The sequence below is a fragment of the Panthera pardus genome, unplaced genomic scaffold, assembly GCF_024362965.1.
Source record: "Panthera pardus isolate Hobbes unplaced genomic scaffold, ASM2436296v1 HiC_scaffold_2, whole genome shotgun sequence".
Taxonomy (NCBI): Eukaryota; Metazoa; Chordata; class Mammalia; order Carnivora; family Felidae; genus Panthera; species Panthera pardus.
This window is the reverse complement of record NW_026526765.1, coordinates 146,705,435-146,719,561: the sequence shown is the minus strand read 5'-3', so window position 1 is coordinate 146,719,561 and position 14,127 is coordinate 146,705,435. Positions and strand designations below refer to the sequence as shown.

General features: G+C 57.5%; 1 protein-coding gene across 1 annotated transcript in view; it reads left to right on the top strand.

Moving 5' to 3' along the window:
• The window catches only part of COL23A1 (collagen type XXIII alpha 1 chain), a 355,860-nt gene extending 343,457 nt beyond the window's left edge, over nt 1-12,403 (top strand). Inside the window, exons 17-29 of the mRNA XM_019469645.2 lie at nt 1,544-1,597; nt 2,252-2,296; nt 3,184-3,273; nt 4,099-4,161; nt 4,505-4,561; nt 4,838-4,864; nt 5,830-5,892; nt 5,978-6,031; nt 6,235-6,261; nt 9,416-9,469; nt 9,609-9,695; nt 11,531-11,569; nt 12,126-12,403. Of these exons, the coding sequence (XP_019325190.2) occupies nt 1,544-1,597; nt 2,252-2,296; nt 3,184-3,273; nt 4,099-4,161; nt 4,505-4,561; nt 4,838-4,864; nt 5,830-5,892; nt 5,978-6,031; nt 6,235-6,261; nt 9,416-9,469; nt 9,609-9,695; nt 11,531-11,569; nt 12,126-12,200 (735 nt within the window). The 3' untranslated portion in view covers nt 12,201-12,403. The remainder of the gene's footprint in view (nt 1-1,543; nt 1,598-2,251; nt 2,297-3,183; nt 3,274-4,098; nt 4,162-4,504; nt 4,562-4,837; nt 4,865-5,829; nt 5,893-5,977; nt 6,032-6,234; nt 6,262-9,415; nt 9,470-9,608; nt 9,696-11,530; nt 11,570-12,125) is intronic.
• The last annotated feature ends 1,724 nt before the right edge of the window (nt 12,404-14,127 follow it).

The window sequence follows — 14,127 nt, the reverse complement described above, 5'->3', positions numbered from 1 at the left end:
GAAGCAGATCATTTCCTGATGTCCAGTCTCAGCAGGCTTCCCAGGGAACCCAGGCCAGAGGGCTAGGTCTTCTAAGAGCTGTCGGTAGAGGTTGACAATGGCACAGCCTGCTTCAAGGAGCTTCAGGAGATGCCTGGGGCCTCTGAGCCCTGTCTGGGGCCAGACCAACTGGGGGCCCATCACCAGTGGAGAGAGAGGTTGGGTGCTAGCTGCTCACGGCTCCCAGGGAGGGAAGCTAGGGAGGGGGAGGGGAGGGGCAGTCATCAGAGACCACACGGGGCCTCGGCACCTGACCCTACCTGAGCCCCATTCCAGTTATCTCCCACGGGCCTCAGGGAAGTTCAAGCTGAAGTTCAAGTGGCCGGCCCCAGGCCTGCATGGTGTGTTGCAGCCCAAGGGCACGCATGGGCATGGAGTGCCCCAGCCCCACTTGGAGAAGCAACCTGAGTATAGGGAGGCAGGAAGTAGATTTTGGATGCCAGGCTGGAATGATGCCTCCAGCTGATGGGCACAGGCTGCCACAGTTGGTTCTTGAGCAGAGACGTGATATTAAAAATACATATTATGGGGGCAGGGGGCGCCTGGGTGGCTCCGTTGGTTGAGCATCCAACTTCGGCTCTGGTCATGATCTCACGGTTCATGGGTTCGAGCCCCATGTCGGGCTCGCTGCTGTTGGCACAGAACTTGCTTCCGATCCTTTGTCTCCCTCTTTCTCTCAGCTCCTCCCCCACTTGTGCTCTCTGTCAAAAATAAATAAACACTAAAAAAAAAAACTTTAAAAAATACATATTGTGAGCAGGCTAGCCGGGGAATTGTGTGGAAGGTGAATCAAAGTGTGGAGGGCGGGCAGCTGGAGGCAGGGAGGCCACAGTGGGGTGGGGGTGGGCTCTGGGCCTGGGTGGGTGGAATGGAGGAGGATAGAAAGACCAGGGATGTCTCAACGAAGGTGCCAGCAAGAAGGGGACAGGTTGCTGGGGTGAGGGTCTAGGCAGGGTGCCTCTGGAAGGTGACAGATGAGCCATGGTGGGCAGGCAGCCTGTGGGAAGCCTGGGTGGGAGCGGGAGCTGGGGAGCAGGGTCAGACCTAGAGATACCATCCCCTACCCATGAGGCCCAGGACTCACGGGAGGGGCAGAGAGGGCAGTGCTGGACCGCTGTGAGGGATACAGTTTTTGGCCGGCCTTGAATGCCAGTGGGGGATTTATGCTTGCTTCAAGAGGCAACAGGGAGCTCTTGCAGGATCTTGAGCAGAAGAGTGTTGTGAAGAAATCTGTCTTTGGGGGATACTAGCTCTGAAGGCAGAGGGATTCTGGACCCTCTGTGGCAGTAGACACTGTGGTATCTCACCCAGTGCCTGTGCCAGCACCCTGCCCCCTCACAAGACAAGAGGGCCTGACCTGACAGGGTGGGAAGCAGGCTGTGAGGGTCCTTGACCCTCCTACAGGCCAGCCGGACACAGCCCTGATCCCTGGGGTGGAAGGGGTGAGCTAGCAACAAGGGGGATACTTTGCCTGAACATTGACCGGCTTGACTTTCACATACAGGGTCCTCCCGGGCCACAGGGGCCCCCAGGGCCACCAGGGATCCCCGGAGCCAAGGTCAGTTCACGGGCAGTTGTGTGGCCTCACCCCGAGCCCCTTATCTCCAGCACCCGCCTCCCCTCTCCTCTCTGCCATGCTCACTCTGCTTCTCTCCTGGCATCCCAGCCTGGCTTCTAGGGGCTCAGAGAAAGCGGCCCTGCTCCTTCCTAACCAAGCTGGCCGCCTTCCTCCCAGCCCTAGCTCCTCCCCGGGAAGCCTCATTCACACATGTAAACCCTGGAGACATCCCCAAATCCCATAGATTACATAGCCTGTAGACATCATTTACACCCTGCTTAGTCAGCGCAGGAGAAAGAGCCTAAGACTTGGAAATCAGGCAAGATCTGGTCCCAGCCTGGGCTGTGTGGCCTGGAATGAGTCATTTAATCCTCTGACCCTCAGTTTCCAAACCTGTAACCTCCCAGACTATAGATTATAGCCCTGGGCTGCATCTGCTCATTGGAGCTGAGGAAACGAGAAGAGCAGGGGGGCAATGCCTGGCACGCGGCCGGGCACCCAATGGCCACCATCCTGGACCTGACTAACTCCAGGGACCCGACCCAGGGACGCTGTGCTGAACCGGCGGCCGGGGGCGGGGGGGCAGCCCAGCCATAAGTCCCTCTCCAGGACCACAGGACACCGTAACCCCCCTTGCTTTCTATTCCCTCCTAGGGCGAGCTGGGACTGCCTGGTGCCCCGGGAATCGATGGAGAGAAGGTCTCTGGGCCTTTTTATTTGGTTGGCAATGCTGGTGCCTAGTGTTGCGCTTCGTGTGTGCCTGTGTTCGTGCATGTTATGTGTGTGTGCGTCCATGTGTGCATGAATGCACGTGTGCATGTGTGTGTGCGTGCGTGTGTGTGTGTGTGTGTGTGTGTGTGTGTGTACAGAGCTAGAGAGGGGCCACATTACAGAGTGTGCTGCCTGTGTGCATGTCCTGAGTCTGCCCTTAGGCCTCAGGCAAGCTGCTCATTTTCCAGCAGCCTCGGTTCGGTTCCTCGCCCGGAGGTGAGGGTGGTAACAGCTGTGAGAGGTAACTAATTCTGTGTGTGGAAAACAGAGCGGGGTGGGTGCCTGGCACAACATAGCAGAGTCTTCGAGTGGTAGCTAATGTCGTTACCGTTGCTATCAGTACTCTTAGTGTCCCTGTAAGTGTATATCTGTGTGTGATCCTACTGACACACCACAGTGCCAGGGGCGTCGCCGGGAGTGTCTTTAGTGCTGGGTCCCTAGTGTACCCACCTTGGACAGTATGTGATTGGTTGAGAGAGGGAATGAGTGGCCAGAAGGGGCACTGAGTGGATGATGGGTTGTACGGGGGGTTTGGGGGCTCCCACCACCAGCTTCTGAGATGTGAGCGCAGGGTTGACCCCAAGCCCCATAAGTGCCCCCTCAGGGGCTGCGCAGTCCCCCGAACCCCACCTCTCCACGCACTGGCCCACCCTGCGCCCCATCTTCATTCGGGCTCCTCATTGCACTTACCTGGGCCAGGGGCCCAGGATAAAGAAGTGGGGGTCTGGCCTGGCCAGGACTAAGCTCTGGGAACCCGCTGGGGTGGGGAAGGGAGCCTGCTAGCCTCACCAACCCCTTGTTCTTGTGGCTCACAGGGTCCCAAAGGAGCTAAAGGCGACCCAGGAGAGGTGGGGCCGGCCGGACCCAAAGGGGAGGCAGGCGAGATGGGCCTGTCGGGCCCCCCGGTAGGTGTGGCTGGGTCCCCCCTGTTTGCCCACGTGGGGCTCTAAGGCAGATGCATGCCCACCAGAGCAGCTACAGGGGCGGGAGGGGGGCAGCTGGGGCCCTGCCAGCACCACCACCACCCCCCCCAGCTCAGGGTCACCGAGCCTTTGAAAGGAAGCTCTGACAGTCCATGCTGCTCAGACCCTCTGAGCCCCATCTCCTCCTCCATATAAGGACTTACCGCCTGCTTCCCGAGGCCTCCGCAAAGGTGGAGCCCAGCTGGCGGGTGGTTAGGTCACACGCGCTGACCGCTCAAGTTCGCATCCGGCTCTGTCTCCTGCTGACTCTGGAACCCTGCTCGAGCATCCTAAGCCCCCTGGGGCTCCATTTCCTCACCTCCAAAATGGGGGTGATAATCTCCCACTTGTGAGGGCATGCACGACAGGCCTGAGAAGGGTGGCTGGCGGGTGATAAATGTCCACTATCTATCACCGTCATAGTGGCTGGACCGGAAGAGTTTGGGGTTCAAACAGCCCCCAGATGCCACCTCTTCACGTCTGGTGTCCATCCATGAGGCTCCCTCAGCTAGAGAGGTGGTACCAGGTTTGAACCCGGGTCTTTGCTTCCAGAGCCCACAATTTATACCACTATCAATGTGCTCTCCCCAAACTCCCTGTGCTGGGCACCCGGAGCATGTCACTGATTCAGGGAAAATACTTCAAGCTACAAAGGCCAACTCACTGCTGAGGCTGGAGGCCTCATGGGGAAGGCAGGGGAAGTGCTGACCACCATGGCGGGGATTTTGATGATGGACGGAAAGGGCTGAAGGCCATCCTGTCCTGCAGGGCGCCGACGGCCCCAAGGGGGAGAAGGGAGAGTCGGCATCTGACAACCTACGGGAGAGCCTGGTAAGGGGGCTGTTGAGGGCCAGGGTCCTAGCTTAGACCGGCTGTGGCCCCAAACCTTGGGACAGAAAGGCCACCTGGCCTGAGCCAACCAAAGGGCAGCGAGGGAGGGGGAGGGGGAGCCTCGGCTGTGTCCTCCAGCTGAGGCCCCTCTGAGAACCCAAAGGCCAGCCCCTGGGCTCCCCACTAGGCAGTGTGCCCTTCTGGGGGCAGGAAGGAGACTCGGCCCAGTGCCTTAGGGCCCAGCACCCCCAGGAGTGCTCATCCAATGTGTTCAAGTATGGGTGGGTGACATATGATGGGGGGAGGGGTGGTGGTGACTAATCCACCTCTGACTGCTTCCTAGGCTCAGATCATAGTGGAGCCAGGGCCCCCAGGCCCTCCTGGTCCCCCAGGCCCCATGGTAAGAGCATTTGGCTTAAAGTAGCTGGGACATGCAGAGGGTAGTGAGCCCAGGCCTAGAGCTGTGGCCCAGGGGATGACGGGATTTCTCGGTGGGGAAGGGGCCACATCAAGCAATATGGCAGAGCCTGGGTCTGGGCTTGGGAGGCCACAGAGGTCAGGGCCATGGAGGCCAGTGAGTGGCCCATGAGCCTTTGCGACCCACTGTAAGAGGAACCTGGCTCCGAGCACTGGACCCAGCCCGATGGCCTTTCTGATTTGCTCTCTCCTCCTCCAGGGCCTTCAGGGAATCCAGGGTCCCAAGGTGAGTTGTGGGGCATGGGTGGAAACCCCCCTACTCACTTCAGACCCACAGCCTAGACAGTTCCAGAAAGCCTTGCTAATGGGCAGCGAGGGCCCCACACTGGGCTCCAGACCAGCTCCGCATTATCCCAGGGCCTGAATGTTCAGAATCCCCTGGAGTACAACCTCCCTGATGTCCTTGGAGCCAGCATCCCCTGCCCCACACTGGGGCTCTGTCCCCCTGCCCAAGCACTAGTCTGCTGCCTCATGCACACATCCGTCTTAACTGCCCCCAGCCTGGACATGAAGCCTTGGGCGTCATGTGTATTACATAATGTCATGTCCTCTGCTCTTAAATTAAAACCGTGAATGTGGCCTGCCCACGTGCCCTGCCTGGAGGAGGCCAGCTGGCCTCCCTGCTTGCTATGCCTGGCTTCTCTCTCATGCACCCTGGGGGAGAGACTACCTCTCCGTTCCCTCAGCCCAGAGGCCAGCGGGACTTGGTCATGATTCCCACCAGCTGAGTGGGGCCAAGCATGTGGCCAACCAGATGGGCTGTTTCTGGTTCTGTTTTGTCCCAAGGGCCTCCCCAGATCGTGTTTAGAAGAGACAGCTTCTGTTAGGGATGAGGTCCAAGGCTGGGGCTCAGAAACCCGATTGGTCCTCAGCTCTGCTGCTTCTTGGCTGTGTGGCTGGGCCCGTCCCTGCCCCTCTCTCTTGCCTCTCTTTTCTCATCTGTGAAATGGGTGTGACCGCAACGATCTCCCGTGATGACCGACGGCACCCATGGGTGGGGAAAGGTAAAGTGCACACACTCATAGTTCATTCCGATTATGTGCACTGGAAGGAAGCTGGGGTCAAGCCCCTGAGAGCCTGGAGTCTGTCCCTCTGCCCTGCATCCCCACCTGTCACTGAGACCCCAAGCTTTCCTGTCCTGCTGTCTGTCTGACCCCTCCCCACTGACTGCTGTCTCCTCTTGGCTTGCAGGGCTTGGACGGAGCAAAGGGAGAGAAGGGCGTGTCAGGGGAGAGAGGCCCCAGCGGCCTGCCTGTGAGTGTCACGAGCCTTGTCCATCCCTCCAGGCTGCTAATTCCTATAACTGTCATGCTTCTTGACCCATTCCTTTTCCACCCAGGGGCCAGCTGGCCCGCCGGGCCTTATTGGACTGCCAGGAACCAAAGGAGAGAAGGTAACCACCCTCCTTTAACACCCCCCAAGTATGGCCACATGTTTGTGGTGTCGCTCGGCCTTGGTGGCTCAACCCCTGACACCACACTGTCCCGGGGCCAGAAATCAGGCTTGTGGACAATTCACAAGGCTGCACATCCCAGCCATTAGTGCTCCCGGCACCCCCTCCCCAGCCCCCTCACATCTTTCTTTGTCTCTCCTCAGGGACGACCCGGGGAGCCAGGCCTGGATGTAAGTATCTCATCATTCCCTGTGATCAGGCTCTTCTTGTGTGTAGCTTCTGACCCCGTGCTGGCCATACAGTCACCTGATCTGCGACTTGGATGTGACCCCCTTCTCCAGGGTTGAAACTCCAAGTTCCCCCTGTGTCCTCAATGCCAAGTCTAGTTCATAGCCCAGAGTAGGTACTTGATGGGTGGATGATGGGTGGATGGACCGATGGATCGATGATGGATATATGGATGATAGTGGATGGACAGATGGACAGATGGATGGGTGATAGGTGGATGGATGTTGGATATATGGATGATAGATGGATGGGTGATGGATAAATGGATAGAAGGATGATGCATTGGGGTGCCTGAGTGGCTCAGTCCGTTGAGCTTTCGACTTCAGCTCAGGTCATGATCTTGCAGTTTGTGGGTTCAAGTCCTGCATCAGGCTCTGTGCTGACAGCCTGGAGCCTGCTTTGGATTCTGTGTCATCCTGTATCATTCTGTGTCATTTAAAAATTGCACTGTTGCAATTTCCTAGTGAGAGATGCTGAAGCTTCAGCTAGACATTACTGAGGGAAGAAGAGGAGAGGAAGTATTAGCTCGAGGTTGATTGGATCTTTGGCCAACAACAGAAAACAGTTTAAACTGGCTTACACTGGGGTGCCTGGGTGGCTCAGTCAGTTAAGTGTCCGACTTCAGCTCAGGTCATGATCTCGCGGTCCATGAGTTTGAGCCCCATGTCGGGCTCTGTGCTGACATCTCTGAGCCTAGAGCCTGCTTCAGCTTCTGTGTCTCCCTCTCTCTTTCTGCCCCTCCCCTGCTTGCATTCTGTCTCTCAAAAATAAACATTAAAAAATATTTAACTGGCTTAAACTGATTACTAATTGAAAAATCCAAGGGTGCCTGCGTGGCTCAGTCAGTTGTGTGTCTGACTCTTGATCTCGGCTCAGGTCATGATCCCAGGGTCGTGGGATCAAGCCCCACCTGGGGCTCCACACTGAGCATGGAGCCTGCTTGGAATTCTCTCTCTGTGTCTCTCTTTCTCCCTCTGCCCCTCGCCCCCACTTGTGCATACTGTCTCTCTAAAATTTAAAAAAATCCAGAGGGACAGTGTGTGGATCCACACAACACACCCTCTCGTCCTCCCGTCTGTGCTTTCTCTGTTGGGGTGTCATTTCAAGTTACATGTGGTAATGAGGTGGAGGCAATAGCCCCAAACCCTGGAGAAAGACCATTTGCCTCACTCTGTATTCTTTTAGAAAAGTCTCATCACCTCTCTCTGGCCCCAGTTGGGTCAATGCTGAAACATGACTTGCCGTGAGAAATGCAGCACCCTGATTGGCCAGCCCGGGTCACATCCTCCCTCCAGGAGTTGGGAGTGGAGTCAGTGGGTTATAAGAAGGGAGGGTGGCTCCCAGGAAAATCAGGTGGCTATTGCAAGGGCAATGGTGACCAGATGCAGGGCTGCACAGACTCTGGTGTCCACCCTAGGCATTAAGGAGAGAATGTCACCTGGGAGAGCAAGTGTAGACACAGAATTTCTGATTGGGAAGATGATGCTCCATCCATGAAAAGGGTCCAGAGAAGACACCAATGCTGAATCCAGTTCAGGCTCTGTCAGGGAGGTAGTGGAGCTAAAGAGACCGGGCCACCAGCAGTGTGGCCACGGCTGCCTTCTGGGAGGCCTGGAGCTGAGCTCAGAGCCCACCGGCTCTACCTGGCAAGCCTCTGGCCCTGCGCCCACTCCACCAGGCCCAGCAGACATGGGGAGTGTGCTCAGAAGCCTTCCCTGACCTCACACCTGGATAGAACAGCCCCTCTCCCTCGGACCTAATGGCATCTGGTTCATCCTGTGTCACTGAGCATAGACCATCATCTTCTATATCCTCTTGCCTGCCATGTTAGACCGTGAGGGAAGTGTCACATTTGTAACTGCAGGGTTTTAATTTGTGGAGGTGACTGAGGACACAGTTTGGCCAATGCCATTGGAAGAAAAATATGTTACTTATGTTTCCCAAGGGAAGGGCTCACTCACTAGGCAGGGCCACATGGGGAAGCACCAGGTTTGGTCCAGAGGTAGAAGGGAGTGGGGGGCAGCTTAAGCCAGAGCTTTTACTGGGGCTTCCTTGGGAAAGGCAAGACAGAGCAGGAGAGACACTTGAGGATTAGTTAGTATGAATAATCTGGGCAGGCTCCGGGCTGTAGGGGTGGTCCCTAGTTTCCTGCTACCTGCCCTTGGGATGATTTCAGCTTGCTGTGTGAGAGGCAGATAAAGGGAGTGATTTTGGGATTTTCAGTTTACATATAAAAGGTGTGCCCCACACCAGCCCTTTGCTGTTTCCAAAACTCAACATGAGGGAGGGGCAGCCTCTTCCTAGCCAGCAAAATTTTTAAGATGTCAAAACATAAGATACAGAAAATAAAGGCAGGGGGACACATCAAATCTGTTTCTCTGTCCTCAGTATCCAGCCCACAGCCCAGTTCCTAGTGGATGCTTAGAAATGTCGATTGCAGAGGCACACGGGTGGCTCAGTTGGTTAAGCGTCTGACTCTTGGTTTCGGCTCAGGTCGTAATCTCACGGTTTGTGAGTTCGAGCCCCACATCGGGCTCCACACTGACGGTGTGGAGCCTGCTTGGGATTCTCTCTCTCCCTCTTTCTCTGCCCCTCCCCTGCCCGTGCTCTTTCTCAAAATAAATAAAAACTTTTAAAAAGTTTTAAAAAAATGTTGGTTGCATGGGTGGATGGACAGATGGATGAATGGGTGGGTAGAGGTGGGTAAGAGATTAAGCCAAAGGCTCAACAAAGGTCACCATTTCTGAGTCCATCAAAGATAGTGACATAAACTTCCACAAGTTTCCTGAGTCTCTGTCCCTAACCAAGCTAGGGCCAGTGCCAGCAGCATGTGACAGTGACGTGCGAGAGAAAGCCGTCTGCCTGAGGGCTTCTGTCCAGAGACACTGCCAGTGTTCTCTTTTGGAGGAAGCAGTGCTAGCGTCCTGAATGTATGCTTTTCTTGAAATCAGCCTCGTGCCGAACATACGTGTCACCGAGGAGTTGAGTGGGGCCAGCGGGTACCACAAATTTGCATGGGGAAGGGGCAGTGATGGAGGCACAGAGATGAACAGATACAGGACCAAACCTCAAACCTCATTTTATTCCTTTTTCCAGGGTTTCCCTGGACCCCGAGGAGAGAAAGGTGACCGGAGTGAACGTGGAGAGAAGGTGGGGGTCGGTGGAGGCTGGGATGGGGGCGCAGCAGGGCAGGGGTGGCTGCCAGCTGGAGGCCCATCCCTCTGAGAGGCGGAGGAGAGGTCCTGAACCTGGCAGCCTTGGCCACACACCCATCTCCTTCCTTGTGCAGGGGGAGCGAGGAGTCCCGGGCCGGAAAGGTGTGAAGGGCCAGAAGGGTGAGCCGGGACCACCAGGCCTGGACCAGCCGTGTCCGGTGGTACGTGTCGGGGCAGAACGGGAGCCCCAACCCAGGTCTTTGCCGCCTCAGGCCAGGGTCAGGCCAATGTCTTCCCTGTCCTCAGAGCTCACTCGCAGGCCCCAGAGACCACCGCAGCTGTCACTGCCATCATGGAGGCACCTCTCTCATTCTGGTCCTGACTCCCCACCCTGAGCGTGCCTCAGGGGGACCCACCCCCTCAGTGTTTGCCAGGGTCACTGCCCATCTCTTTTCAGCTTCCTTGGCGCTACAGAGGATTAGGACACCCTCACCTCTCTGGGTGGGTGTCCCTTGCTGGTATGGGTGGCCCCATGCGGCCCCTGCACCCCCTCTGCATGCCCCAAAGTCCCTCCCTGCTCCCCACACCTTCCTCCTTTCCTTCTCTCTCACGTCAGCCCCTGAGGCCCACTGGACTGCAGGCCGGAAATTACCACAGTTCACTCCCCTCCCCGGAAGGCTGGGAGGGTCCACACGTCACACTCTGCCATGGAGCTCACAAAAGACAGGAAAGGGAAAACAGGGACCTTCCACACTAAGACTGAGCAGATGGTCATACCTGGCCACCCGGCCATGAGGGGTGCTGGCTGCCTTTCAAAGGGGGATCAGGGTGAGGGACCCCAGATGCCCAGTCCTCTGACTGCCCGTGAGTCACACCAGCCCTCTGGTTCCTCAGTCTCCTCATCCAAGCAGTGGGGGTACTAGGCCCTGCCTCTAGGGCCACTAGGTGGTCTTGGGGAGTCACTGAGAGAAATAGGAGGGTGGTGACCGTATTCAAAAAGTGCAGGGACAGAGGAGAGACACGGTGGCCCAGCCTCGAAACTCCAGGCCCGGGGCCAAGACTTCCCTCCGGGTCATTCAGCCTTTGTCTTTGAAACAGGAGAACCTTAAATGTGGAGGCCAGCGAGGGGCACCGGGCTCCAGGGGCCTGGCGAGGGGCAGCGGGCCCTGCCCTGTGGTATGCAGTCTGGCCTGCTGTGTGCTGTGCTGTGCATTCCGGGCACCTGTGCCCACTGTTCTACCCCCCCTCCTCTCTCCTGCCTTCCTTTCCTTCCTGCCCCTCCCCCCCACTTCCCTGTGGGCCCCAGCCCGTGACCCTGGTAGATGTCTGGCAGCTCCATGGAATGTGTTCCCGTGTGTGCCTCTGGAATGAAGAATTTTCTCCCCGGGGTTCCCCAAAGACTCTAGGCTGCCTGATGGGTCCCTCCCCAGCTCCCTCACCCTCCAGGCCGCCCTAGAAACCTTCCCCACCCCACCTTGTGTCTGAGTGCTGGGCTGGCATTGGCATGCTGGCACCCCCAGACAACCCCCATTCCCCACCCCGGTTTCTACCCTGACAGCCTCATTCTGCCCTGCCACCCAGATCCAGACACAAGGACCAGGACAGGCCAGAGGGGGATCCCGCTTCCTGGACTGCCCTTCAAAACACTCTTGGAGAAACTCCTGAGAGCTCTCAGGCCCCCCCAGTGTAAGGGGCTGGAGCCACCATCATGGCTGCGGGCAGGAAGCCATGAAGCCCCTCGGTATCTCCTGGCTGGCAGATTCCAGCACAGTACCTGATACTCCACAGTGCCCTGGTTCTGTCCCTGCTCTAGTGTCCCAACAAACCAAGCCCCATGGGGGCGCACTCGGGACAAGCCCAGTGAGAGGCCCTCATGTCTTGTGACCCGACTACCCAGGTGGACAGGCGTTCGGGCCCTGCCTCAGTGGGGTCCAGTGGCCTCGTGTGGCAACTCCCTCAGCTCTGCCTCCCTACACACAGGGCAAGGGTGTACAGAGTGTAGGGAGCTGATCAAGTCCCCCACCCCCATCCCCACTGAAACGTTTTTCTTTTCCAGGGCCCTGATGGGCTGCCCGTGCCTGGCTGCTGGCATAAGGTACCTTGCAGGGAGGAGTCTCTAGGACAGGCTGTGAGGAGGGCGGCGGTGGGGGTGGGGGAGATCCCAGGGGCTGGGTGTCTGCGGTTCCCCACACAGTGACTGAATAGCCAGGTTTCCCTGGGATGACACGACCCCAGCTCTGACTCTCCCATCGTGTGGCCCCAGGCTTGGGGCTGTGGTCCCGGGTGACTAGTCCACCCTGTCGGTCAGTTGGGGCTCGCCCAGCACCTGGCCCAGCCAGCGCAAAGCCATCTGCACCCCCCTGGGACTTTGCCCAAACTGCCCCACTGAGAGGGGGTGAAAGCCAAGAGCCGGGCATGAGAGGATTGGGGGCATGCCCGTTCTAGAAGAAATGGGCAGGACAGGGTGCTCAGATCAGGGCAGGGCCTCCCTCCTCACCTTCAGTCTCTCCCTCCTCTTCCAGTGACCCCCGCACCCAGCTCACAACCTGTACAGATGCGTGTGGACGTTTTTAATTTTTGTAAAAACAGAACAGTAATATATTGATCTTTTTTTCACGGGATGCACCACCTGCGGCCTTGTCGCATTTAAGAGCATGGCCTGGCCCAGCCCTGGAACAATCAGCACGTGGAGCTGGCAGGAAAGGGGACGGGCCGGTCCAGGGTAATTGTGTACCCAAGGGGAAGCCATGGGACTTGGCTCTCCTGGGAAGGAGACGAAGGTGAAAGTGCCTGGCTCAGGAGGGGCTGCAGAGATGCTGGGTTGGGCCCTCAGCCACCTGATTAGCAGAGAGACTGTCCCCTGAGGTTCTGGAGCCCTGGGGCCCACCCCATCCAGAAAGGTCCGGGGCTTGGATGACAAACTCAGCTGCCCCAGCTTCTCTGGCCTCTGGACTTGGCCACAGCCAGCTGCCCGCCCCTTGGGGCCCCTCTGGGCCTTGGCTTCACTGGGACAGGACAAGATTTCTGCCCGGCACTTGCAGCTGGATGCTGCAAGCTTTGGGGAGCACGCCGCGCCCCCACTCCCACCAAGCTCAGTGGGCCTCAGGAAGCTAGCCTGTCATGAGAACACGTGCCTCTGGCCCGGAGGAGACCACCACCCGTGGACCCAGCTGCAAGGAGCCTCTCGATCCTCGAGTGTGGAGGACGGCGGGTCCCAGACTGGAGTGGCTGCTGCACCCAGAAGAGGGTCATGATGGGACTTTGCCAGCCCAAGGAGACTGGCCCGCAGCTCAGAGTTGGGGTCTCCTCTTGCCGCAACTCTCCCACCCGGGAGAGCTCCGGTCAGCCTGCCAGAAATGGTCCTTCGGATGAGCTGTGCAGACGAAGAAGGCGTGGGTGGATTCCCGGCCAGCCCGAGCAGGGGGTCTGCAACCCCAGCCACCGTGCTCTGAGGAGAGGCTCCTCCACCTCTGACAGGGGCTCCCAGCTGTCACCCCCAGCCCAGATGCTTGCCTCCTTTCTCTGTATAGACGGTTATCGCTGCGCGTAATAAACCACAGTGTGTGTCTGGGTGTGCCTGTCCTTGCAGACTGCCCCTGAGCACCTCTGGGCAAGGTTTCAGCCTGGCCTTTGCTGGCTGGGCAGGTACAAGGGACAATTCCTGGGTCAGAGCCTCCCCTTCCCCCCCCCAGAAACCAGAGGAAGCTGTTCAGGGTCAGGGCAAAGATAGGGTTTGGTGTTAGAAAGACAGACTCAAGGCCTGGCCGGCTACGTACCGGCTGAGCCCTCCATCCAGTCATCATGTCACGGACTCCCTATACTCTCCTCCGATCCAACGGCCAATGACTGTTACATGACAGATCACCCTAAAGCTTACCTTAAAACAGCAATGTTTCTTTCTTACAGTTCTAGGGGTGATAGGCTCAGCTGTGTAGTTGTCAGTCAAGCTCTCCTACGCATGGTGGCCCATGCTGGCCGTTACCTGGGACCTCAGAGAGCCAGGACACCTATCTGTGTGGTCTGGGCTTCCTCCCAGCACAGCTGCTGGATCCGCACGGTGCATGAGCCAGGTGGACCAGGCAGCAAGCTGTGTCACCGTTTACAGCCAGGCCTCAGAAATCAGATGGTGTCACTTCCTGCCAGAATCAGAGGCTCACCCTCATTCAAGGGGAAAGTGCCAACATCATCTTTAAGGAGAAAACATGGGATAGTAGATCTCGTGGCAGCCATCTTAGAAAATTCAAATCCGCCACCTCCTCTGGAAAATGGGACAGCAATGCTTACCCCTAGGACAGGTCAGGCACCAGGAAGCGTTTTTGGTTTGGAATCCCTTCTCTTTTCTCCACTCTAAGACCAAGCCAGGGCCACAGTCTTGCAGGATGTTTGTATTTCCCTCATTGCAGTTGGTCCTCATAACGACCCTGGGGGAGGAACCCAGTGAGGGTGCCCATTTCACAGATGACAAAACCAAGCACATCCAGGGTAGTACGGACAAGAACAGGCCTGCAGTGATGGTATCTCAGGTCTTCTGCTTCCGAGGGGTAACACTAAGGAAACCCCAGTATGGGGAGTCTGCCCAGGTCACACTATGTGGCTTCCTCACCATGCAGAAGAGGCCCAGCCACACACTGCTAGGGAGGAGGAAAGTATCAA